Source organism: Condylura cristata, unplaced genomic scaffold (genome assembly GCF_000260355.1).
Source record: "Condylura cristata isolate star-nosed mole 26May11 unplaced genomic scaffold, ConCri1.0 scaffold00019, whole genome shotgun sequence".
NCBI classification, from domain to species: domain Eukaryota; kingdom Metazoa; phylum Chordata; class Mammalia; order Eulipotyphla; family Talpidae; genus Condylura; species Condylura cristata.
The window spans coordinates 29,019,855-29,047,521 of record NW_004567120.1 but is presented as its reverse complement, the minus strand read 5'-3'; the positions used below and the strand labels follow the sequence as shown (position 1 = coordinate 29,047,521).

The following is a 27,667-nucleotide window of genomic DNA, read 5'->3' as shown; positions in this document are numbered from 1 at the left end:
ATTGATGTAGGTCATGCTGGTACTACAAAGTGATTTAAATGATTCAAGGGCTTTGGAGTTTGATTTTCCTCATTAATGACATTAATTGATAATAAAAGTTCCAAGTTCAGTTCTTCATTGATTAGTATACCTTATCTTCTTTTTGTTCATTCTGACTCTTTGATTAACATTTGTATTCTAAGTCTTTGATTTTACATCCTTATTCCTGTTCCTCTTAACTGCATATGATACTATATGCAGTCTGGGGGAAGTCTAAGAAAATCCTTTCAGGAAAAACAGCTGAGGGAGTTTTTGTATAATGGGATTTAAATTTTGTTAGCTACCCTAATGTTTTATTTATTTTCACAAGTAAATAATTCTGACCATCACAGGTAACATGTTAAAAAGTGCTTTTAAAATGGATTATTATGGCAGCTCTCCTCCCACACTGGCCCCCCATTTCTGTGGGGGGACCTCTCTTTTTATATTTTCTCTTTTTTCCTAATGAACCTACCCTGTTGAAATGTAGAGTAAATACATAAAAATAAATATATAACTGTCCATTATGTAAGAATTTGTAGAGTATCACATTTATTTAAAAAACTGCACTGATGATGGAATTTTCTTTCACGCCCTCACAGGACTTTGATTCTTGGTTTGACACTAAAAATTGTCTTGGTGATCAAAAACTTGTGGAAAGACTTCATGCAGTAAGTATTAAGCAAGGAAATGTGGATAAATGTATACCACTGAACCAGAAAACACTGCCTTGAAATCTGTGCGGGCTTGTGGATTTGTCTCTTGGCTCAGTCTCCCAGTTTCTCCCTTCCAGCCTTCCTACCGACCTCTTTGGGAAAGAAACCCCACTGCACCTCAGCTTCTGTATGAAGCATTGTCTTTGCATGGGTGTCCCCGTGGATTATGTGGTCTTCTCCAATACAGGATGTTCACTCTCAGCCCACAGATTTTCCAGATGACATGTGCATTCATTCTCCAGGTTCCCCAGGTCCACTTCCAAGTCACTGATTATGACCTCTAAGGTCGTGGAGAGAATGTGAGGCTCCAGTAATCTTGCATGTCTACCCACTGCCCGTTCTTTCCTCTGTCATCTACTCATTGTGAGGTGACTCCCTCACATTCAAGGACCACCAGTTTTCCATCCTTTGATAACAGCCTCTTAAATCCTTCTAGCTCTTTCATTCACACTACTCCTCCCACATTGATTGTATTTACTTTACAGAGACCTCCAGTCCTTGAGCCTTGTTTTTCCTCCCCATCCATCAGCTATTTCTGTTGTAATTCTCCCCCGTATCCAACAGTGAGCTCATTTTATATCTCTGGACGCATTCTTTGGCCAGTAATCCCAAACTCCCTTCCTCTCTTGTCCGCCTCTTGTATCTGTCCTGAAATGCTAAAATGGAATAATGTAACAGTGTCTCTGCTAGATCTCAACACTCTTCTGCTATTCGCTAGCACAGTGTGCTGCTTTATACTGGACTGTCAAGCACTTAGACAGAGGCGTATGCAGCGCTCCAGGTTTGCAGCACTTGTAATTTCATGCTCGCTCCCCTAAGCTGGGATTTGTTGATACCGCTCATCCTTCCGATGGGGTTCTATTGCAGTCTTTCCCATGTCGTATGTAGTTATGTCAGGCTCTGCCTAGTTTCTCTAAGCCCCCTCTTCCAGGTCTCCCCATCCTTCTCTGTCAGTAGGTAGCATCATTCCTTTCTCAAACAGAAAATCGATGATAATTTCCCATGAGCTCATTCGAGGTTAGCCATCTTCCATGGGTATCTGCAGCTGGGTTGCTCTTCCTCTGAGTGCGAGAGGTGTTTGTTCTCTGGTCCATGACTAGCTCTGCCACTGTGAACCCCGGATCGCATCTCTGCTTTTTTTCCTTGTGCACATTGCCTTTTTATTGAATACATATTCACCTGTCCTTCCATACTGGCTCTCTTTAGTTTAGGACAAGTTTAAGAGACCCAAAACAGAAATGAAGTCTTTTCCCTTGTACCCACAAACCTCTAACCATGACAGCTACAGTCTACTATTGTCTGCTGGGATTAAGTTCTACTTGCACTACCACAGATTGTCACAGCAGTGTTGCATATAGGTGTCATCCTCATTTTAAAATGGTAGACAAACAGTTGTGCCATATTACGTGCTTTAAAACAGAAATGTACTTTTAAAATTTTACTTATTTTTGCAGTAATTGTATTTTTCTTTACCTGGTTCTGAATCTTTGAAAAGCTCAACTCTTATTACCCAAGTAATGACTGAATTTTTATTAATACAATAGTTTATCTTTGCATCATTTTGTGCCTTTTTCCATCTCAATTGTAATCCCTACAGGCTTCCTACCACCAAATCACCATGTGCCAATGACAGAATTTTAAGCATTCTTTAGTACTCTAATTTTTTTCTGTTTCTACAGCCATGTCTAATTCCACCTGACCTCTTCCTCCTCTCCCCTGCCCAGAAACTTGGTTATCAGCATCTGCTAGTTTATGATTATTTTACTTTGTCACTTCATCTACTTTGTTTTCATCACTTACTCACAATTGTGAACGTTATATTTGTCTTTATATTTTTGGCAGTCACCGCAAATTCCTTCCATTTTGCTATAGATGGCAATATTTCATCTTTGCCTAAAGCTAAATCGTGCTACCTTGTATAGATAGAACACATCTTTACCCTGCTCTCTGTCAGTGGACACTCAGATTGCTTGTATAGCTTAGCTATTGTAAAGAACTTGCACATAAGTACATCTTCTTTAGAACAATGAGTGAGGAAGCAGCCTCAGAAAAAGTTAAGGAACTTTTGAGGTCTCAGAACAGGCAGTCAGGGAATGAGCTGATTGTAGAATCAGCTTGATTGGAGTTTGAATTTATTCCTACCATTTACTAACAAAGTGGCTTTGTTGATGCTGTTAAAATTAAAATAATCACATTTCCTTCAAAGATTTTTAGTCGGGATTCAATATATTATGCAAAGTTGATAGTGCAATGTTTGATACATGGTCAGTTTCACATAAAGGTGTTGTCAGTGAAATAACATGGTTCATAACATGAAGTATTTTGAGGACTTTTTAAAAACTATTTCTTTGTAGGTCTTAAAACCATTTTTATTACGTCGTATAAAAACTGATGTAGAGAAGAGCCTGCCACCTAAAAAGGAAATAAAGATTTACTTGGGACTAAGTAAAATGCAGCGAGAATGGTGAGCTCTTTTGTTTCCCATAGAATTTCTCTATGTACAAGAATTTATTAAAATTAGCTTTGTTGGGGGTTCAGTTATTACATTTATGTAATAACTTCAGTTCAAACAAACGTTGGATGCCAACTTCTATCAAATATTGTAGTTACTGAATACTTATCTGATGTAGTTATCATCTGATAACAATTTATAGTGGTGGATAAAGCAGGAGAAAACAGGTTTATACGTGGTGTACAAGTTAAAATGTTTACATCTTCATTAGTCTCAAATCAGATCTTGCTTATCTTTAAATGGGAATCTAAGCTGATTACTTGGTGGCATTAAAGCTTTCTTAACAGCATGATTGATTATGGTTTAAAATTTTAGGTACACAAAAATTCTGATGAAAGATATCGATGTTTTAAACTCTGCTGGCAAGATGGACAAGATGCGACTCTTAAACATTCTGATGCAGCTTCGCAAGTGTTGTAATCACCCTTACCTGTTTGATGGTGCTGAACCTGGACCACCTTATACCACTGATGAGCACATTGTCAGCAACAGTGGTAAAATGGTAGTCCTTGATAAACTGTTAGCCAGACTCAAAGAACAGGGTGAGTTGCAAATCTTCAAATGAACCTGAAATACCCTCATGCTAGTGACTTGTATCGGGGTAGCTCCTCACATGATCACTCACCCATTGGCTCTGCTGATATGCCCAGGACTTATTACTTGCCACGAAATGTGCTATGGGCTGGGTATATACAAAGATAGGTAAGACACCAAGCTCTGCTTTGGCAGAATAACTCATAGTGTATTGAGAAGGGGTAGTCGCAATTCATTGTGCTAGGTGCTGTGTTAGCCTGAAAAACTGGGAGTGGGGAGTCTCCAGTGATGATACCTTTGAGGTGGGCACTGGAGACTGTGAAAGAGTAAACTGAGGAAAAGGAGAGGCATTTTCCAGGGCAGTAAAAAAGGTGTGAGAAAAGGAAATGTGGAGTTTATGGGATGTAAGGTAGTGTGGTTGTTAATGAATTTGGGAAGATGCATGGGGCAAATTATAAAAGACCTTTGAAACCGTGCTTTAAGGAGCTGGGGCCATTTTGAAGAGGCCAGAGGGGATGTAGGGGTCATAGAAGATTTAGCTATGTAGAGAGAGAGGATCAGATTTGTATGTTGGGAAGTAAACCTTGGAGGCAGAATGCTAGGAAGAAGTCTCAGGTATCAGGGAGACTGAAAAACAAGAAGCAGGAGACTAGCTGGGAGACTATTGTGGTGACACATTAAGAGGTTGTGTGGACCTATCACTCATCCTCCGGCAAACTTTAGATCTTCTCAGTATGTGTGGAGTTTTTTGAAGCCCTTAAAAATGCATAACTCAACAAATGCATGAGTCTGTCTGGCGTTCCTTGAAGTTGTGTGTGTGTGTAGTGGCGTGTGTACACACTTTGTTTATATTGCATATGACATTTAATGTCATTTGTGTAACTTTCAAGTTTCACAGTAGCTGAATAACTTGCTTTTTGTGTGTGAAATGTTTCAGGTTCAAGGGTCCTCATTTTTAGCCAGATGACACGCTTGCTAGACATTTTGGAAGATTATTGCATGTGGCGTGGTTATGAGTATTGTCGCCTGGATGGACAAACCCCACATGAAGAAAGAGAGGTGAGGAAGAGAAATAAAAGAAGATTTTAAATATCAGAATTCAATTAGGCAATGTATTTCATCATTAGGTAGTTTTTAATTGTAGCTAGTACGTGGAATTTCTCACCAACATTTCTTTCTCGTTGAGATCGTCAATTTGGCTTCTATTACACCAACTCTAATAATCATCCTTTCCAAGGTCTTCAGAGATATCCTCATTTATTTAAAGGACATTCCACCATCACATCCTCATCTAACTGCTGCTGTTTGATTACTGTTTCTCAGCTTATTCTTTGACTTCTGGTTTGTGGCATATCTTTTCTTTATTTGCCTCCTACAGTAGACCCTCGCCATTCGTGAAGTTGAGCAATTCCAGTTCATGAGCAATCCTAAAGACCCAGGAAGCATTCATTTGTAAAGGAAATAATCCTAGTTTTATAAAAATTGCAAAAAACTGAAATGGGACTACACAGCTATTGGTACTTATAATGCATTTGGATCTTGGAATAGTAAAGATACAGTGTCCAGGAATTAGTCACTTAGCTACCGGGAGTGACGAAGGCTACCTAGCACCAGTGTCATTCTCAGAGTTGGAAAATTTTATAATTCTTCAGATGACTCTCACGAATGACTTGGGTCGAATGCCATTTAATGGCTTTAAAGCACTTTTGGGGGGGGGAGGAGGGCTTTGCTAATTTATCTTCTCTTTTCTGTGATCTTTCAGGACTGTCTTTGGCCTCTGTCTTAAGTCTATATTCATGCTCTGGGCAAAGATCGTGATTTTATGGTATAGTGGAAATGCATTGAATTTGGTTTTAGAAGACCTCAGTTTTAGTACCTACCCCACCACTTTGTAGTACACACAAGCCATTTAATTCTCTGAGCCTCGGTGTCTTTAACTGTATTACTAGGTTAATATTCATGCCTAGGCTCCTTTATCTGACAATATTGTGAGGATCAGTGGGTAGAACAGGTGTGGCTAGTGTTGTAAGTGCACGGTGCAGTGTGTACCACGTTGTGAAGCTGCCTCTCAGCCTTAGGGCCCCTTTTCAGGCCACAAAGGTCCTCACCCTGGGTCCCTCTCCTCCCGTGGTTGTGGCAGCCCCCCTCCCTGGTGTGCCCCTTCCTGAAGCCAGGCTATAGAGCACATGATAGTGGCCGCAGCAGGCACACGGGCCCTTTTCATGTTAAACATTTTACTGCTACCCATGTAGCGTTTACACATGTGGAGTCATTTCAGAACTTACACTGCTCCCTGCTCTAGTTTTTTACTCTCTCCAAAATGGTAAATTAAAGCTGTTTTGGGCCTTTACTGATTTATTCCTGAAAGTGAGTTCCTCCAGTCCACACGAAGGGCAGTATATGCAGTGTTACTTGTAAGATTACCCTCTCCCCTGAAATAAAGATGAGACTAGGACAGAAGAGTCCTAGTGTTTCTGACCTCATGTGGCCAGTTGGCCTTTCTGACTGATGTCTCTGCTCATGAGAGATGCAAATTTATGTAGTTATGCCCCCAATCTGCCATTTCTTACAATTTCCAGTAGTGTTCTCCCTGTACACACTTGGCATCGCATGCCTTGACTTTTGCTACAGCTGTTATTTCGTGGAGACACCCTTCGTTCCCATCATGTTGTTTCCTACACAGTCACTTCATCTGCATCCCCAATAAGAAGGGAAAGATCATATCTGCTTCCTTACTCTGTTTGCCAGCTGTTCACAAGCAGCTCTTGCGTGATAGCTCTTAGATTTGCCCTTTCTCCGTTGCTACAGCTAAATTCAGCTAAGAAGTCTGGTCTGCGCTGACTCAGCTCCTGTAATCTTTACTAAATTGGCCGCTTCACGTTTAGAACGAAAGGAACTCATCCTTGCCAAGCAACTTCGATAAGCTAGGTAGCTTATAGTTCCCACTGAACTCTCCCAGCAGCCCAGTAGAGTAGTGGTGTCATTTCCTCCACTTAAAGCTGTCTCTCAGGTTCAGTGCTTGCTTAGCCCACATAGCCGCGAAATGATAGCGTTATGAGTCATGCCCAGGTTTTTGCTATTTTCTCTACACTGAATTGCCTCTCACTACACCATGCTGCTTTTCTGTACTGGCCCTGTACACACTGTGGTGGTGACGGTCACCTCTGCCTGCAACTTTTGACCATGCCATTCCATTCATTAAAAAGAATACTTCTGTATTTTGTGATTCTGAAAGTAATATATGATTGCCGAAGGAAATTTGGAGACTAGAAAAAAGCGCTTATGGCCGATCTTTTTATGTATATATAGTATAGATCATTAATATTATTCTATCTACACTTGATAAAGTTTAGTATCCGAATCATTTTTGCTCACATTATCTAGTATGTTTCGATACCGGTCAAAAAAAAAAAAAAAAACCGTAAAAGTAACTTTAGTGTAATAGTTCATCCTGTGGATGTCCTAGAAGTAATTTATCCCTCTGTGTTGAACATTTAGGTTGTTTTCCAATTGTTCGCTATTATAAATAATGCTGAAGTGAACGTCCTTATACATAAATCTTTGTGCAAATCTCTGATTATTTCCTTAGGATAAATTCCTAGAAGTGGAATTACTGGGTCAAAGGGTATGAACATTTTTAAGAATCTTGATGCATATTGCCAAATTGCTTTCCAGAAAGGTTGTACCAATTTACACTCCCAGCAGCAATGTATGAGAGTGCCCGTCTCACCGCCCCCTCGTCAACATTGAGTATTATCATTTTTTTATCTTCAAAAAATGGTATTATGTTGTTTCAGTTTGTATTTATTTGATTATTAGTGAGATTGAACATTTTTCTTGTGTTTATTAGCCATTTGTATTTGTTCTGTGAATTTTCTGTCCTATTTTCTTTTTTGACTCAGTTTTCTATTGGGGGCCTCAGTGTTTATTCTAATTTGTGTGGGATCTTTATGTAGTAAGGATGTTAAAATCCCATTAATTTTTAAGACTCTTTGCTCTAGGTAGTCCTGGGTTACCTTCCTGATTTTCCTCATCACTTTCTTGTTTATCTTTTTCACCAAATGGAAATAAATCTATGTATCTTTCCCTTTATCCATCGCTCCTCATTCCCATTTCTAAAGGTTTTTCTCTTTTGGTTGATCTTCTAAACTATACCTTCTTTATTAATCTTTAATAAATGAATGGGAATGAAGTTGAGATACCTGACATTTCCCCTCTAAATATATTTCAGCTTCCACTCACTATTCTTTTTAAATGATTTAAGTGTTTTATTACCTGCCTAGTTATATTTTACGTTGTGATTATTCTAAGTTTGTCTCTACTGTTGTAAGCTTTTAAAGTTTAGGAAATTAATGTAGTACACTTTGTACAGCAATTTACACAATACAGTATAGACATATAGACAGATGTTTAATATTTTTCAAGTTGGAAGAATATTGTATAGTGGGGTTTTGAGTTTGCATGTTAAAATTTTTGTGTCTTAAGGACTCTGGAAATATAATTTGATTCTTTTCTCCTTTTCTTCCATCTCCTTTGTCAATTAAAAAAAAGGAAGCAATAGAGGCCTTTAATGCTCCTAATAGTAGCAAATTCATCTTTATGCTGAGTACCAGGGCTGGAGGTCTCGGAATTAACTTGGCGAGTGCTGATGTGGTTATACTATATGATTCAGACTGGAACCCACAGGTTGATCTACAAGCTATGGTTAGTAATCTTAAATGATATTAGAAATTTTATCTTAAGTCAGAATACTTAGTTTTTCAAGGGCAATTTATGATGAAAGGGTAACAAGAACTTTGAGAGTGTTTGAAAATGTTAAAAATAGGTTATCCTAGAAAACAGAGTTAATGTGATAATTGCAAAAAAAAAAAAAAAAAAAGCAAACAAACCCTCAAGTTCAAGTTTATTGCTTGTGTGTCAGTTTTGGCTCTTGTGATGAAACAGAAAAGTTAGTCTTTCGGATATGTCTGAAAGTATAATGTGGATTTGATGGAAAGGGTTACAAGGTTAATCTCTCAATATTTTTTGCTTAACAGCTGAGTATATTAAAATCCTTGATACTAAAATTGGGAGAGGGAGGATTTTAACTTTCTTGAATCAGAAGGTGGGCTGAGAAAGTAAAAAGATAGCAAAGAAAAACATTCCAGGGATACCATTTGTTACTTAAGAACATCTGCAGAAACTATTCCACCCTGTTTGTGATTTTTCAGGGAGCTGTTTCTCTTACCTTTCATCATCATATCATCTATCTAGCTAGTGATGCTTTTCCTCAATATGACTCATATTTTAAGATGAAAAACATAATTTCATAGGTAAAAATGCAAAATAGTTATGCATTCAGAATCCCAAGATGTGGGACAATTGGCTGTCTTTGGAAGCAGTGAAATGGCATAGTCCTTCCTTTTACAATAGAGAGTTGAAAAATGTTGACCATTGGGACACTTCAAAATCATCATGCTTCGGTTTAATTATTACTCCTTTAGCATGGTACTGAACTACCTGTTTGTAATGGGAGTTAGCCCAAAAAATTACAGTGTTACTGAACTGGAAAACCTATTGGTGATAGCACTTCATTATGTTAAAAGTGTTAGGGTATCTTCAAGATAGGCAATTTGACATTGAAATTTTAAATATGTACAGGGTGCTGCATTCCCTTTTGATTATGTTGTGTTGAAACTGTTTTTACTGGGCTGCAGTATTTTTATATTCATAACCAAGGTTATTTTGAACATTGTTTCTTTGATTTTTTTTTTCTCTACTACCTGCCTCACTTCAACTGTTTGCTCTAGCAGCAGCTTCTATGTTTTAAAAACATTCTCCCTATCTGTTTTTACATTATCAGAACTTGCCACCTGTCACCTTTTACCAACTGTAAACCATAGGACTGGTTCTAAAGGACTCTGTCTAAGGGTATTAATAACCCATTAATTTTATGACCCTTTCACAGCAGATGCCTGGATTGCCTCAGTAAGCAGAAAGAACTGCTAGATGATGAGATAAGCTGCCTTTTGCCACCATAGCAACGCTTGCTAACTACTTTGCTCCTCATTTGCAAAAATCCTTGCTGGTTTGGAAGATGTTTATATTTAGCAGCTTAAAGTTACTCAGTAACTTAATCCACAAGTTTTCAGCTCCCTCCAGTTCTCATTTTAAAGGGGCTTTACCTGATGTCCTTCTGAAAGTTTTCCATTAATGGTACTGTAGAATATTTGCTGATTTTTTTGTTCTGAGGAGTTTGTAGATATACTTTATGGTCACCATCTTCCTTTAAATAGTGGCCAGTCTAGAGAGATCAGGAACTAATTTTATGTTCAGAATTTGGTAGCATATGATGACTATACTGGATACCTTACCCAGAATACCCAGTGTCTTATATTAGTATTCTTTCTACTAGGATCGAGCACATCGTATTGGTCAGAAGAAGCCAGTACGTGTGTTTCGTCTTATTACCGACAACACTGTTGAAGAAAGGATTGTAGAAAGAGCTGAGATAAAACTGAGACTTGATTCAATTGTTATACAACAAGGTATTTCTATGTGTTAACTTTATTAGATGTTTTTCTCTAAAACCGCATGCAGTTTTCTTCAAAGGAGATTTCTTTCTTTCTTTTTTTTTTAAGATTTATTTATGTATGCATACAGAACTGGGGTATAAGCCAGAGATACGGGGTGGTGAGAGGATTCCCCAGAGACATAGTGGGGAACAGAACAGGCAGATGTACTGAAATACACTGCTGAGGGAACAGCAGGCAGACAGGAGAGGCCTGCTGTGCCATGTGGGTCACCTCCCTGGCCAGGGATTGAACTTGTGCTGCAGTGGCTGCAGTAGCTTCATAGTGCTGTGCTTTAACCCGTTGCACCACCAGGGAAGGCCCCCAGTGGAGATTACTTGTAATGAATATATACTGCGATTTGCAGAGTTAGTGAGAGGAAAAAAAAGCTTCTAAAAAACTAATTTAAAACCTTTTACTCAATATACAGAATAGATTGTTGAACATCATTGGCTTACGGTATAATGTAAGTGGCCTGTTTTTTGTAGTACCTGATTTAGCAGATAAAATGTCTACTTAAAAAAAAAAGTGAAAACTTGTGTTAGAGGCTGCTCTTCTGTGCAGAGAGATTTGATCTGAAAGCTCAAGTTTGAACATGCAAAAAAGCTTTCTGTCCTACAGAGTTTTAACTGAATTACACAAAAGGAAATACATGTTGAAGTAGGAGGTCTGGTCAAAGAAAAACTTGGAGAGTTGTTTATTTAAAATAATAGTTTTAAAGCTCACTGATTTTCTGTATACTATTTTAAAGGTTTACTTATGGCTAGATGCAGTAATCTGCCTGATTAGAACTGTTAGGCTGTGCTTTCTCAGGAATATAATGGAACATATCACATGCTTATATAAAAACTTTATTTCTACTATTAGGAAGACTCATTGACCAGCAGTCTAACAAACTGGCAAAAGAGGAAATGTTACAAATGATACGTCATGGAGCCACCCATGTTTTTGCTTCTAAAGAAAGTGAGCTGACAGATGAGGATATTACAACCCTTCTAGAGAGAGGGGAAAAGAAGGTGTGTTAAAATGGCATTCTGTTTTCAGATGAATTGCTTTCAACTCAACATACTTTAGCATGTTTGTTGTATTTGTGTTTTTCAAATGCATGTTTCTCTAAGAATTTATAGTTTTACTTCTAGGGGATGGTTTAGGCTTTTTAGTAGATTTTTTTTCTTTTTACATGGGAAAGAGTAAGTGCCAGGGTTTAAATTTGAGTGACCTTAGACCTACTGCTGATTGAAAATGTCTTTTGTATTTAATCACTTGTATCAGGACTGCATTTTGTGATCTTTTTGGGTACTGGATTAGAAATCAGCTACTGATAATTTGTATGAACTGAAAATCTTTTGTGAACAGTTCATGAGATATTACAACATTTATTAATGCATAGTAAGCAGTTTGAGAATATTGCAATTTTGTGTTTACTTTTTGACACATACTGGGGATCATTTCAAGCACAAGCAAAAGTAGAGAGTGGAGTAAACCCGGTAAACGCCCGATCTAGCCAACCTTTTCTGACAGCCATTAACCAGTCCTGTCCCACTCACACCCCAAATCATTTTCTATTTTCTGTATCTTTTTAAAATTGAACACATTGCCATTGGTTGATCTGTCACCTGTATCTTTTTTAATCCATAAGTTCTCCCACTATTTCTGTATTCTTGTTAAAATTTTTAAAATTTATATATCTATTTACATTATTGTTCACTTTACATTGCCTCCCCAGGATTTACTTATTGTATAACTGACCCCCACAAAACCCCATCTCTGGCAACTCTCAATCTCCTCTCTGTCTCTATGAGTTTGGTGTTTCTTTTAGATTCTACCTATCAGTGAGATCATGTGGTGTTTGTCTTTCTCTGACTGGCTTATTTCATTGAGCATAATGCCTTAAGGTCTGTCCCTGTTGTCACAAACAGCAGGATTTCCTTCTTTGTTGTGGAAGAACAATATTTCACTGTGTATTTAGTCATTTATCTGTTGATGGACACTGAAGTTATTTTCTTACCTCAGCTGTTGTAAACAATGCTACAGTGAACGTAGGGGTGTGGTATCTTTTTAAGTTATAATTTTGATTTCTTTTGAATAAATACCCAGAAGTGGATTGCTGGGTCATGTGGAGTTCTATTTTTAATTTTTTGAGGAGCCTTCGTGCTGTTTTCTGCAGTGGCCAGACCAGTTTACATCCCCAGCAAAAGACCATAAGCTTCCCTGTCCCTTATATCCTCACTGACACTTCTTGTTTCTTGTCCTTTCGATAACAGCCATTCTAATATATGTGAGGTGGTAGCTTGCCATGAATTTGGCTTGCATTTCCCAGATGACTAGTGATCTCTTACACAACTTTTCATGTATAGGAGTTCATATCTTGAATTTTGAGGACTGTTGTGTTAGTATGTGTCATCTTACTATGCAAAATGTGTTGTTTTAGTTCATGTCTGCCTTTATTTTAGCATTAGGTATTTGTCCCATGAAAATGATGCAATAGAAATTATAATGTGGCTACATCTTCAATGATAAAAATTTGTAACGAAAACCTAAGTATGCCTAATATAGAGAATAACTCAGAAGAACATGTATGTATTTAATCTACTTGGAGCAACTTAAATTTATATTCAAATTGGATGTTAGCATTACATTGTCATCTTGTGAGTTAATGTATTGGATAGTTCATGTCAAAACCTGATTTTAAAAAGATTAAGAATCCATAGATTTTTATAGGCAATTCAGTGATAATTTTCTGATTTCAATGCATTCAACTTTAGACTGCAGAGATGAATGAGCGCTTGCAAAAAATGGGAGAGTCTTCTCTGAGGAATTTTAGAATGGACACTGAGCAAAGTTTGTACAAGTTTGAAGGTGAAGATTATAGAGAAAAACAGAAGGTAACTTTTTAACCCTTAAGACTCAAATTGATATCGCTCCTCCTAACAATTAGAAAATAACACTGCCACTTAACCTTTTGCAATAATACTCTGCTGTAGAGTGAAATTTGATATAGGTCAAAAGAATTCATGCTGGTTTATTACTATGTTCATTATTTTGACTGCTACTGTTGCTGCTGCTTCTACTAGTCTTATTTTTGAGAAGCAATATAGGATTAAGGTTGCATTTTTGGACTCTGAAGTGACTTTGGGTACTCCCTTTTCTCACCTATCAAGTGGAGGTTATGGAATTACATCGTAGAGGGATTCTGAGGATTAAATGAGTTAACAAAAGTAATTAGAACAGTGTTTGACACTTATCTATATTAGTAATAAGATTCTATTAATACGTAGTTACTAAAGGACTTTGTTGTATGTGGTCTCTCTCATGAAATACCTTTTAACATACTGCATGGACAGCAACAACCCTTTGAAGAAATGAAGTTTTATTTTGTTTACTTAAACAGAAATTAAGCTATAATTTAAAAAAGGTTTTATTTGGAAATGACTTTAGACTTTATTTGAAAAGGTAGAGTTCACACATATCTTTTACTCCGCTTCCACTAATGGTGACAACTTACATAGTCACAGTAAAATTATCAAACCCAAGAAAATTAACACATTTTCCCCTAATGTCATGTTCTAGAGGGTACAACCCTGAATCTCACATCACAGTTTTTAAAAGAAGAGCTTATTTTTATGAGCATTTTTAGGTTCACAGCAAGATCAAGCCGAAAATACAGAAAGTTCCATGTACCTCATACCCCCAAATATTCTCCTCTACTGCCAGCATCCTATACCGATCGGTACATTTGTCACAACTAAGCCTACACTGACACATCATTATCATTAGTGCGAACAATGTACATGACTCATTGATTACATCAGTGTTTACTCATGGTGGTGTACATTCCCTGGATTTGTATATATGTGTGATAACATACATCTACCATACCAGTATCATATACACTAAAATGCTCAGTGTTGTACTTACTTTCCCCCTCCCCAACGCTGGAAACCACCGATCTTACTGTCTCCATAGTCTTGACTTTTTGAGAATGTAACTCACTTGGAAATCACACAACAGGTAGGTGTTATACATTGATGTCTTTCACTTAATAATATGCTTTTAGGGTTCCTCCAGGTCTGTCCATGGCTGAATAATATTCCATTTTCTGAATGTACCACAGTGTATTATCCACATGCCTACTGAAGGACATCTTGGTCACTTCCAAGTTTTGTCAAGTAGAAATAAAACTGCCACACGAAGGTTTTGCATGGACACAGATTGTCAGCTCCTGTGGTTAAGTACCAGAGAGCGTAATTACTTGATCATGTGGTGAGAGTTGTTCCGTTCTGTAAGATATTGCCAACCTGTCCTTCAAGTGGCTGTACTGTTTTCCATGGGCACCAGCAGTGCAGGAGACTGTCGTGCATTCCCGCCAGCTCTGGGTGCTGTCCGCATTCTTACTTGCCATCTGTTCATCATTTTGGAGACGTGTCTGTTCAGGTCTTTGGCCCGTTTTTGTACAATCAAGTTGCTGGTGTTTTTATTGCTGAGTTTAAAGAGTTCTCTGTGTATTTTTGTATGACATTCCTTTATCAGACTGTGTCTTACAAGATTTTCTCCCAGTTTGTACCGTTTCTCCCAGTCTGTCATTCTCTTGGCCCATGTTACATTTTTGTTGCTTTATTGCCTTGGTCTCTTCTAACTTGTGAAAGTTCTCAGACCTCCTTTGTTTTGTATGACTTTGACAATTTTGAATCATATCGATCAGCTATTTTGCAGCTTTTCTCTTTCATTTCAGAATTGTCTGACATTTTGTCATGATTTGATTGAGATGACATATTTTGAGCAAAAATTTTGAGCAAAACACCCCAGAAGGGGTGTTTTGTGCCCAGTGCCTCCTACCAGGGAACATTCCATGTTACTCTGTTGTGTTACTGGAGATGTTAACTTCTATTGCATAATTGAGGCGGTATTTGCTGGATTACTCCTCTGTAGAGGGGCATTTTCCCCTTTATAATTGATACAAATCTTGGAGAGGTATTTTTCAAGCTTTTACCCACTGACTTTAGCATCTATTGATGAACTTCGCTTGCACCAGTTATAACTGTGTGTTTGCCTAACGGTAATTTGTATTTCATTTGTTCTGTTCTACATTTCTTAATTTGGATTTTTCTGTAAGGAAAAGCTGGCCCTCCTATTAGCTTACATCAACATGGATATTTATTTTATAGTTTGACTTATAATACAATTGTATTATTATTTATTTTATTGGTCAAAGTATTCCATGAAGTTGTCATATTTTTTAGCTGACAAGTGATGTTATTAAAAATTTTATCCTGAGGTATTGATTTTATTGAAAAATGAGCCATTTCAGTTTGCATTGCAGCTAGTATGCCTACAATACTTGTTGTTATCATTATTTCTTATGGTTTTTAGTTCGACTCAGATCTCTGTGGTGGTAGTTTTATCTGTAATCTAATTCAGGTTGCTTATGTTTTATTCCGATGAGGTGGAGATGGTGGCCTGTATGCACAGGGTGGAAATTGCTTCCTAACATACATTTTAGATCTCATTATGAGATACGAATTTTATTAATCATACAATTTTTCCTGCAGGCTTATTGGTATTAAGAGTGTTCCATAATGTGGAAAAATGTTAATCAGTGAAGGGTCTAAATATCAGTGGAGCTTCTCATCTATATTCTTAGAGGAAAATGAGACTTAGTAAAAATACTTGTTTGTTTCTAATATAATGCATTGTGCTTCTAAGTTTAGCAAAATAATGATACACAGGTATGTAGAAATTTGAATCTAATTATGATGACTTGTGTTTTTATAATTGAATATATAGCCACAATAGTTCTGTCCAAAATCAGACTTTTTCTTCCAGAAAGAAAGAAAAAAAAAATCATCCTTGTGTTTAAACTTGGCTTTTGGAACTTCAGTTGTGTACCTGTGATTTATAAAGCAAGTGTTGATTCTTTCTCATCGTTTTGGATTTCTCATGCTTCTACAACCTTGATGTATTTGATTGATATAAAAAAGTTTGAAGTCATTAAAATTTTTGTTTGTTGTGTGTAGCTTGGAATGGTGGAGTGGATCGAGCCTCCTAAACGAGAACGTAAAGCAAACTACGCCGTGGATGCCTACTTCAGAGAGGCTTTACGTGTGAGCGAGCCCAAGGTTCCGAAGGTAAAACTAGATGAGACCAGTTTTTCTGTCTGTCGTAGAATGTCTAGTAACATGATCGGTAATGATTCACTTTTATTGGTGCCAAATCATGATCTCAGATTTTAGCAATGAAAAAAATAAAATACTTGATACGGCCCACCCATAGAAGTGGGTTCCATTGCACTTAGTTTTCTATATATAAAGGTGTGCATGTTGACTTTGTATACTAAAAGCAAAGCGTATGTAATGCATGTCATCCCCACAGGCTCCACGACCTCCAAAACAGCCAAGTGTTCAGGATTTTCAGTTTTTCCCACCACGTTTATTCGAACTCCTGGAAAAGGAAATTCTTTATTACAGGAAAACAATAGGCTATAAGGTAATTTTTACTTAGTATTATACAGTCTTTTAAGCTGATGTAATCGAGTGAAGTAACTATATTCTATGCGTATAAGAAAGCATGAAAGTGAAGCACAGTAGTGGTATCTTTAAAATCAAGGAGATTTCACTAGGCGTAAAGCATCAAATTACTGAGTGACCACGAGGTTCATCACTAGATGAAATTAGTAGAGAAATATGTGAAATTTCAACTTAATAACAGCAATAGTAATAATAACAAGCTAATATCAGTACTTGAATGGCTAAAAATATGTAGGGAAAACAGCTGGTACAACAGTGTATTTAATTAGAAATGAAAGCATGACATACAGTAGGAAATTCTTGATCATTTTTCTTGATATGACTAACAAAGAATATTTTTGTGTTTATTGCTCATAGGCTGATGAAAGCCCTGTTGGTGGTTAGTAAATTGTTACCACGTAGGCGTTAAAGATAAACATTGCCCTCTGGTATCTCTGTATTCCACATATAAGGGGCACCATTCGGTATTTGTCTTTCTCTTTCCAACTGATTTTGATTTTTAAATCCTAGAAAGCTGACTGGAGAACAAAGGCTTCCAGGGAGAGAGGGACGGGTGAGAACAGCAGTCTGTGGAGATGGCCGGACGATGGGTGTTCTTGTGGTGGGAGCAGTGTAGTAATAACACCTGAAGGGCGAGAGCTTACACCTCTAAAACAGAAATAACGATATAAACCAATGTTACTGCCAAAAAAAGAAAGATAAACCTGATAATGAATTACATAATGTTTAAAGGATTTTTTGGTATTCAACATTCCAAAGACCCCATTTTAGTGAGCAAAATGTAGTGTTTGTTACACTAAACTGCCTGATTGAGAGGTTAATCATACTACATATTTCTGTTGGTTGGAAAGGGATGACCAGAGCTATGAGCATTGGTAGTAGAAACAAAGTTTGAAGAATCTCAACACTTCAAATTTTATTGAGTTCTGTTTTATGAATTGGGGACTGTGTTTACAATTTATCTTATGAAACTTTATCACAAGTGGAACAAGGCCTAATATCTTGATCAGTAGCCACAATGTGTCCAGAGAAGCTCCATATTATGTATAAGATATTTTTGTTTATTTATATTTTAGAAGTGGAGTGGAATCTCTAGAGTGTTTTTACCATTTGTCCAGAGTGGGAACGTTGCCATTTGAAACAGAACTAAAAGTTTTTCAACTTGCTCTTTATTTATCAATGGTTAAGTGTATATGTGTGTATACATATAAAAACTAGGAGCAAGAAGTTTTAAGTGATTATAAGCAATGAATTAAAATACAGTTAGGGAGTGTCATTACATTTGAATGTATTTAAGCAACAGGACTCAGCAAAATCCTACTCAGGAAGCTGTAAAATAGTAAAGTAATAACCATGATTGTACATTCATATCAGGCAACAAAGTGATTTCAAAACTTAAGAATAGTGTTATGGCAGAAGAAAGAGGCAAATTTACAGGTTTCAAATGTAAAATAAGGGACCATGCTCAGTGGACCCTGGTGGAGAATTATTGGTGTGATAGCATTTATTTGTAGGAGTGCGAAGCTGTGCATCTAAAACATGTGCAGTGTTGTAACTCAGAGTTACCTCAATAAGAAAATTTAAAAAGAACAAAATGTGAAATAAAAGCAAAACTAATAAAGTAGTAAGATTTCATGAGCTAAAGAAATAAATAGTATCTTACTAAGGGTTACTTCTTTTTGTTACTTTTAATCAACTCTTATTAGTGCAGCTTGTAAATAAATTGAAATGTTAGATTTCAGCTTGTTATCAAATACCTGTGAAGAGCATTTTGTAACTTATAGAATGCTTTATTTACCAATGCTCACTTGATTTCTAACAACCTTGTGAGGTGGACGTTATTACCTCCTCCATATTTTAAGGAAGGAAACTACAGTTCAAAGAGATTAAACATGGTTCAAGGTTGTGCAGTTAACAGAGTTACCTAGGGCGCTGTCTCCAGTTCCAGTTCTCAGTGTACAGATGCAGTACTCTTTCCACTCAGACATTCCTAGCTGTTTCAGCATGTGACAGAACCCTGCTGATTTCTGCAGTCCTAAATAAGGACTGTGTTTACAGTGATTTGACATGTTGTTTGGGAGGTGAGCCAAATGGTAGTCAAGTAACAGCAATAAAAAAATCATCTCTGCTGATATAACTGTTTATTCTCCTTCTTTGGAGATACTGAAATTCCATCCCCTGTGAAAATACAGTGCCCCACCACATTCTGACCAGCCTTGCCTTAATGTAAACAGCGCCTTTGATTATAGTTTGTAGTTAGAAGTGAGGTCTTAAAATGGCTGGTTGGTCATGGCCAACTGAAGGAAGTGGAGGAGAGAGGAAACCTCAGAAGAGGGATAAAGGAAGGGACAGCTGTAGGGTAGTGGAAAGGAGGAAAGTATAAGAAGCGAGGAAAGGCATGAGTGGCATGTTATCCATGCTATGACACCTCCCTCTTCCTCTCACCTTCCCGAAAAAAAGTGACAGAAGGAGAGTGAGAACCATTTTCATTGAATACATATTTATTAAGTATCCTCTGTGCCAGATCCTATGCCAGACACTAGAGTGAAAAAGGACTGGATAAGACAGAAAAGGTTCCTCACTGTACAGAACTTGCATTTTAATCCAGGTGACAGATAGGAAGCAGGTACCACAGCGTAATGACACTGTTAGTTGTTTCAGTGTTACAAAGGATGTTACAGAGGAGTGTGGAGGGATATCTAAAGTGACAGGAGATCAGGGAAGTGGCCCCTGAGGAGATGTTGGTATGACTGACATCAGAGAGATGCACAGGAATTAGCCGTGGAATGTGGGAGAGAGGAGCTCACGCAGAGGAAACCAAGTCTAAGTGTTGTGTTAAGAAGCAAAATGGCCCCTTTAGCTGTTGACAGAAGGGCAGTATTGCTAGATAAGGAGAGTGATGGGAGATGAGTGGATAGTATTGGATCATGTGTGGTGTTAGGCATTACTTCTAAGGCTAATTAATGAGGTTGAACTTCAACTTCAGATTAAGGTAACACCATTGGGTTATTTCAGGCAGAGGGGTGAGTGGATGGTGAAAAGGTCATAACGGATGGGTATTTAGTCTTATGTCTGTAGCTTATTGTTCTGGATTCTTAAAAAAGATCAGCTCCTCATCCTCCTAACAATCTTCAGACTACATCCTATTTTACAGCTGGGGAAACTGAGGCATAGAGGGGTTGAATAATTTACCCTGGGTAATTTGCTCAAGGACCAACAATTTATGAGTAGTAGAGCATGATCCAATTTACATTTTTCAAAGATTACTCTGCCTGCGATGTGGCAAATGGCAACTTAATCCAGGGGAAACCAGCCAGGAGGGCTGTTGCAGTATCAAAACACAAGATGGTGGTAGCTTGGGGTGTGGTGGTGGGGGACGGGGGGATGAAAATTGACCACTTACCATTCTCCTTCTAACCATGTGCTCTCCTCAGCCTCACTCTGGATTGCTTCTGTATTGTTTTTAAGATTTGCCTAGATCCTCCCAATGCACAATTAGCTGAGTATTTACAAGACAAATAAGAATACATTCTGGATGTTGCTTCTTTTTGAGCCTGTCCCTTCATTGTTTACCAGGAGTTACAGACCTGAGCTAAGGTGGGCACTTTAATTGGGTGGGTTTCATGTTTGCCTTTAGAATGTAGACAGATGAGCATGGCGTGTTAATCATCTGCAAACATTTTCTTTCGAGAATGATGTGATACTGATAATTGTTAGGTGTACCTTCTGGCATTGATTACTCTCCCTCCCCAACAGCACAGAAAACTTGCCATATCCACAAGATGAAAGGAGTGGTACTAGACTCCTACTGTAGGTTCTCTGAAAGGGACTCTCCCCCCCTTGTTTATTTTTTTCTTATTTAAAAAAAAATATTTATTTATGCATCCAGAACTGGGGTACAGGCCAGAGGTTCAGGGACAGTGAGAGAAGTCACCAGAGACAGAGTGGGGAGCAGAACAGGCCGACTGACGAAGTACACTGCTGAGGGGAGCAGCGGGCGGGTCAGGAGAGGTCTGCCGAGCCATGTGGGTCAGCTCCCTGGCCAGGGATCAAATTCGTGTTTCAGCAGCTGCGACTAGCTTTATACTGCTGGGCTTTAACCCACTGTGCCACCAGGGAGCCCCCTCCCCCCTTTCTGTTTAAATGATAGTGTGGGGGAGAGAAGTGTCTGTAACTGGGGGCGCTTTGGGAAGGGCGTCGTGTCTATTGTGAGTCCCCATTGTCATCTTCTGTTGTGACTTTGGGGGTAAGGCTAGTGACAGGCTCAGTTTCAAAGCAGTTGGTAAAGAGCATTTTTCCTGTGGGCCTTTCTATTTGCATTTTTTTTTCTATTTTGGGTTTTTTCTCTGATAATCAGTGCCACAAGGTCACAGCAGTATCACTATAATAAAATCCGGGTTAAAGAGTTCTTTGTTTTGCTCTGGCCGCTTGGCGGATGGCAGTACATTACGTGCCAATCCTCCCCATTACCTGAATGTTGACTATGTTACAAGTTAGACACTGTCAGAAGCTTCATGGCTTTTATGATTTAAAGGACTTAGTACACTTAAGCACTCACTCATTAAAGTATTTATATTGGAAGAGGATGGCTTCATTGAAATTTTAGTCATAGAAAACTTAGAAATTCAGTGAATCTATCACCTGGAGTGGAAGAGTTTTGCCATGATTGAAGCTGAAGAAAGCTATGGAACATTCAGACATTTACCTTCAACAAGGAATTGTTTAGGGAAGGATTTATGCCTTTGGCCCAGTGGCGAAGTTATTTAATCATGGCCAGTTTTTTGTCATGTCACTGTGGGTCACCTGGTAGAACTAAGTAACAGCAAGCTGATTGCACGCCACTGCTTTCATTTTCTGTGCTGTCACTTTTAATTCAGTCGTCCATATTTCTATGAAATGGTTGTTAAAACTCCTGCTGAGAATCAAGACCCCAAAAAAGTTTTCATTGTCCCTTAAACACACCTCTTATTTGCAGATTCCTTAGGGTCTAACTAGACATCCAAATAGTAATGCAGATGTTTTCTTTTGAAAGATAACTTTTTTGTGTATTGTGGCTCTATGAAACGTGGCCAGGGGCCCCCAGGAGGCCACGAGGAGACCACGATGAGTCCCCGAGATACCTTGGAGGTGTCTGTTTAGTACTGCTGGTCTGTAATTTGTGTATTGAATTCTTATTAGCACTTTGGAGTCACTTTGCGAGGCTTACTACTAATAAAAATCTCATCAAGTGAAAGATGAATATTTTTTAAACATTAATGAATATTAAGGGAATTTTTTTTTGCAAAATGTAGCAGAATTTAGGAATTTTAAGTCATTTCACATTCTAAACATTTTAGCAGCTGTGTGTTTGAGTAACTCCTAGAATTGAAATAGTAAAAGTAGATTGACTGAAGTACTACTAAAGTACTTTAAATGACCACAATGTGGTCAGTGGATAAGGAAGTGATCTGCTGGTGATCCTAAAATGTAATGGTGTAGGGCATTATATTCTGAATTTGCCTTTTAAAAAAAGTATTTATTTATGCACAGAGGGATTGGGTTGTAGGCCAGAGGTGCAGGTATCTGAGAGGATTCACCGGAAACAGAGTGGGGAGCAGAACAGGCAGATGTACTGGAAGACACTGCTGAGGGGAGCAGCAGGTGAGAGGCAAGAGAGGTCTGCTGGGCCTGTGGGTCACTTCCCTGGCTGAGGATCCAACTCAGGCCTTAACAATGATAATAGTGAAATTTAACCCCTAAGCCACCAGGAAGGACCTGATTTTGCTTTTAATAATATTTAAGGGGAATACGTTTAGTATTGAGGGAATCTGCATATGATAAAAGTTTATCTTGTGTGTGACTGCATTATTCATTTTCTGTGATAAAATTAGATGATTATGAAATACTTAATTTTACTAAAATGCAGCTTGTTGGACATGGAATGCTTCCTCTTGAATTAATGGTTTTGTGTCCTTTGGGTAAGTTTCCTGGGAGTGGAATTGCTGGGTCATAGGGTAGGTGCCGTTTTAGTGTTTTGAGGAACCACCACATAGTTTTCCATAGTAGCTGGACCAGTTTGCATTCCCACCAGCAATGTAAGAGGGTTTCATCTTCTCATCCTCACCAGCATTTGTTGCTATTGTTTTAATACGGGCCATTCTCATGGGTGTGAGGTGGTATCTCATGGTGGTTTTGATGAGCAGTTCCCCGATGACAAGTGATGTATATTTCTTTCATTTGCATTTCTTACTTGGAGAAGTGTCTTTTTAGCTCTTCTGCCCACTTTTTGTGTCGATGGTTTGCTTTGTTAAGTTGTGTAAGCTCTGGTTGTATTTGTTCTTGGTGATACATTGATGCCCTCAGGGCTATAGTTTTGAAATGCAAATGATTGACTGACTGCTTGCTTCGTTGAAGAGTTAAACTCTTAATATTTTGAACTTGAGCTCTCTTCTCCATGGTCAGTGTATCTGTTTATTCTGTCTGTTGGTCATTACAGGCCCCATCACTGCTGTTTCTGTGCTTGGGCTCTGTTCCCCACTCCCCTTCCTCTTAAAGACTTTTCTCTCTCTCTCCCCCTGACCTCTTCACACTTCTTCATTATCTTGCCTGCTCTTCCATACTTTGCATTTGTGAATGTGATTCCTTTTCATATCCTGGGGGAAATTAAAAGCAACCCTTACTTTTTGCACAATGAACTGATCAGAACTGCAGCGTTGGAGGTCATCTTAATGTGCGTAGCCTCTTCTCCACCCAGATGTCTGTATTGCCAGAACTTTTTGTTTCTTCTGGGACTTGGGTTTTATTGTATAGTTGGTTTTGAGGATGATGAAACTGTTCAGTATAAATCTAAACTATAATGTGGCACTTAGCAATGGTTTTAACATACCATACCATGTAGCACATTTAAGGATGATTTTGTTAGTAGCTTGATAGTAAGAATGTGGATAGGACCCTGTATTGCCCTGGTGTTACTTCCTATTATATGCTGTTGTTGCCAGAATGCTAAAGATTGATATGTGTGTACATACCCTTAATTAATTTTCTCACCACTTTATTTATCTACCTATTTATAGGTCCCAAGGAATCCTGATATCCCAAATCCAGCTCTGGCTCAAAGAGAGGAGCAAAAAAAGATTGATGGAGCGGAACCTCTTACACCAGAAGAGAATGAAGAAAAAGAAAAGCTTCTCATACAAGTAAAATATTTCACATGGCTAAAATACTTGCAGTGAACCAATACAAAATAGAAAATATTGGGCCTCCCTGGTGGTGCAGGGGTTAAATTCTTAGCACTCTCAAGCTAGCTCCAGTGCTGTGGCCTGAGTTTTATCTCAGACCAGGGAGCTGACCTCCCTGGTGTGGCAGCCCTCTCTTGACCTGCCTTTTGCTTTCCTCAGCAGTGTATTTCAGTAGATGCACCGGCTTTCCTGCCTGCTCGGTCTCTGGTGAATCATCTCATCCCCTGCATCTCTGGCCTATACCTCAGTTTTTGTACGCATAAATAAATAAAAATAAATCTTAAAAAGTAATAGAAAATATTGACCACACATGTGTTTTATTGTATGGCCCTAGCACTCTGGTTGAACAGACCAGCAAAACTTCAAGGTATTTTGTAAATTTACTTTTAAACCAGACACCTGCACTTATTATTCCTTTTACACAATATATTCAAATGTACTAGAAAATATATAAATTCAGTTTATAAATGTCAGTTATTGAAATGAGACATACATTTTATGAATTTTAATAAGGTGAGTTAATCCACATAGAAATCTAATAGATAATCAATGCTAGTGTATTTTAAGACATTATTTTATTGATTGATGGCAGTTATCCTATGCAGTTTATGCTACAAAGCTTTTAATTATAGAATAATTTCATAAATCTGAAAATGCCATTTTTCCTTTCCTGGAAGGAGTTATAGAATAAACAGGTTTCTGAAACTAAAGTTATCACGATTAAAGAAGGGACATTTCCATTTGAAGAAAATAGTAGTGCTTTTTAGTCATTTTTGCTTCAGTGAGTTATATGACTGCCATAATTTCTGAATAATTTGTAGAAGATAAAATAAATGTTACAGCAAAGACACTTTGCAAAATAATAAACAAAAATATGTACTGTACAATAGATAGTTGACAGCAAGATTTTCTTAGTCAGTATTTTTTTTGAACAATATGCAAGGCACAGTACTAGGAAATTTTCCACATTCATTGCTGAAAAGTAGTTTATATTTTTTTGTCTTATTTGTTACACAGGTCATTTTTATAGCCTGTGATTTTATTGAATACATTTTACAAATTATATAAGTTTTGGAGCCAAATGCCTGGAAGTCAGAGTTTAATTTGAAACTATAATTGCACGTGGGTGAACTAGGAGGACTTAAACACAAAATATAGCAGAACATTTACATACATTTTATTTTCAATTTTTAATTCTTGAACACAAAAATAAACTATGGTCTTAGAATGCTACGTTTTGCATTATAATGTGAGTTTGCAGTGTATGAGACACATATGCAGCCTCAACTGAGAAACTACTTTTTTTTAAGATGTATTGATTTATGCATACAGAACTAGGGTACAGGCCAGAGGTGCAGGGGTGGTGAGAGGCCTCACCAGAGACAGAATGGGGAGCAGAACAGTCCAACTGATGACGCACACTGCTGAGGGGAGCAGCGGGCAGGTCAGGAGAGGTCTGCTGTGCCATGTGGGTCACCTCCAGGTGGGGATAGAACTCATGCTGAAGGGCTTTAGATTCTCAGTGCTGTGATTTAATCTGCTGCACCACCAGGGAGGGCCCAACTGAGAAATTGCTTTAATTTGTAATTAGAAATAAAATAAATGTTTTACCTCTCCTATAGTGGTTTCATCTTTAATCATGTTTTGTTTCTACTCTAAATAACCTTTTTTAAAAAAAATCATGGCGGTGCAAAGGAGCAAGGTGTGGGGTCATCTGAAATCTTTATCAACTAAGGGCTAGGATAGAGTTTTGCACTGTCTAGGGTTTCACACTGATGTGAGTTGGGACATGAGGCGTGGGAAACAAATTCTTGGTGATAAGACTCCATAGTCATGCTGATCATACTAAAGAGAATTATACACTGATTGGTTAAACTATTCTTTTAGTAAAGACATTGACTGGACCCATTAACATTCTGTTTCCGGAAATTCTATTTATGGGTACAATTCTGAACAAAAATTATCTGTAGTACTTTGGAGTAATATAGAGTTACAGAAATTTTCCTGTGTTTTCTTTATTTTCCTTCTATTTTTTCTTATTTCATGCATCTACATTTCTCTCCTAGTTTACAAGGGAACACATCTGTGTGGAAAAAGTCAGTGAAGTACTGGAATATCAGGATTTAAACAGTTATATTAGTGTTTGTATTTTAATATAGTAGGCATCTATAAAATATGAAATTAAAAAGTTATGCAATATCTTGAAACTATAAATCAGTGTTGGTATTTGGAGAGAACTACATTCTCTTCATGATAGAGAAGCAGTTATTTTTATGATAACTTCAACTTCTGATGCCAACATAAAATACCTGAGATTTTATAAGAAGCACCATTTTAAATCTTGCAGACTGTTTTTAAAGTAGCATTGTATAGAAGTGAGTAGAACAATAAATTTTGGATTTATTCATTTAACCTCTCTTGATCATCCTTAATTTCTGTTCACAGGGATTCACAAACTGGACTAAGCGAGATTTCAATCAGTTTATTAAAGCTAATGAGAAATATGGGAGAGATGACATAGATAACATAGCTCGAGAGGTGGAGGGCAAATCCCCCGAGGAGGTCATGGAGTATTCAGGTGTGTTTAAATGTCAAATACGGTGTTTAACTATAACCTCATTTCCTTACCATCCATTTAAATTTACCTTTGTTCGAAGATCTTCTAAACATTTATGAGTAAAACATAGATGCAGGTAAAATTTTAATGACATTTCCATGAAAAGATTAAAGAGTTATCAAAAAAAAAAAAAGCTAATAGTTACAGTATATGTACCGCTCTGATAAAACAAGGGTGGTTTTTGGATGAGCATTGAGAAAATATGTTTCTACCTTTCACACCTCTGGAATTTGGTCCTCTTTTGGTCAAGTTAAGGCTCAGATTGAATTAGTGGCTTTCTAGGTCATTCCTGAAACACTGTCCATTAGACCTTTTTAGGTCCTCAAATACTTCAGGGTTGCAGTCTACCCCAGACAGGTCACGTAGATTCCTTAAGTTGATGGAAGCTGCAATAAATCTAGAAAGGCTATTTGAATATATATGTTGCTTGATCCTAAAAATTATAAAGATAATTTTTAAACAATAATTGTTTTTAAATTGTGGCAACATTAGGTTTTTCCCCATCAGGTATCACCACTGTAGTGTGATGCCACCACGTTACCCAGATTTCACCCCCAGAGTCCATTGTGCTTTCTTCCTTCTCTCTTTGTTCCTACTTCTCCCCCATCTTGTCCCCTCTGGATGCTTTTGTTCTTTAGTCAGTTTTCAAGGATTCGCTTTTAAGGTGTCTTTCTCAGGTTCTTAGCTTGGTCTCTCTGTGTCCCACATATTAGTGACACCATCTGGTATTTATCTTTCTCCTTCTGACTCGTTTCACTTAAGATAGTCTCTTCCAACTCCTTCCATGTTGCTGCAAATGTCATGAGTTTATCTTTTTTTTGATCACTGAGTAGTATTCCACTGTGTCTGTATACCATGCCTTCTTGATCCACTCAGCTGTTTTGGGACACTTAGGCTGTTTCCATGTCTTGGCCACTGCAAATATGCTGTTGTGAACATTGGAGTTCAGGTTTCCTTTCTAATTAGTGTTTTTTTTTT

At 37.8% G+C, this 27,667-nt stretch overlaps 1 protein-coding gene across 6 annotated transcripts in view; it reads left to right on the top strand.

Moving 5' to 3' along the window:
* SMARCA1 (SWI/SNF related, matrix associated, actin dependent regulator of chromatin, subfamily a, member 1) overlaps positions 1 to 27,667 on the top strand; it is a 61,547-nt gene that overhangs the window by 17,432 nt on the left and 16,448 nt on the right. For 4 of the 6 annotated variants that reach the window (XM_012727207.1, XM_012727210.1, XM_004685786.2 and 1 more), the window contains exons 9-21: positions 621 to 689; positions 3,089 to 3,198; positions 3,562 to 3,788; positions 4,718 to 4,839; positions 7,370 to 7,405; positions 8,332 to 8,484; positions 10,175 to 10,307; positions 11,199 to 11,347; positions 13,097 to 13,216; positions 16,346 to 16,456; positions 16,701 to 16,814; positions 23,908 to 24,030; positions 26,518 to 26,650. In XM_012727207.1, the coding sequence (XP_012582661.1) occupies positions 621 to 689; positions 3,089 to 3,198; positions 3,562 to 3,788; positions 4,718 to 4,839; positions 7,370 to 7,405; positions 8,332 to 8,484; positions 10,175 to 10,307; positions 11,199 to 11,347; positions 13,097 to 13,216; positions 16,346 to 16,456; positions 16,701 to 16,814; positions 23,908 to 24,030; positions 26,518 to 26,650 (1,600 nt within the window). The remainder of the gene's footprint in view (positions 1 to 620; positions 690 to 3,088; positions 3,199 to 3,561; positions 3,789 to 4,717; positions 4,840 to 7,369; positions 7,406 to 8,331; positions 8,485 to 10,174; positions 10,308 to 11,198; positions 11,348 to 13,096; positions 13,217 to 16,345; positions 16,457 to 16,700; positions 16,815 to 23,907; positions 24,031 to 26,517; positions 26,651 to 27,667) is intronic. The other 2 variants (XM_004685785.2, XM_012727208.1) reach the window with 1 other exon arrangement.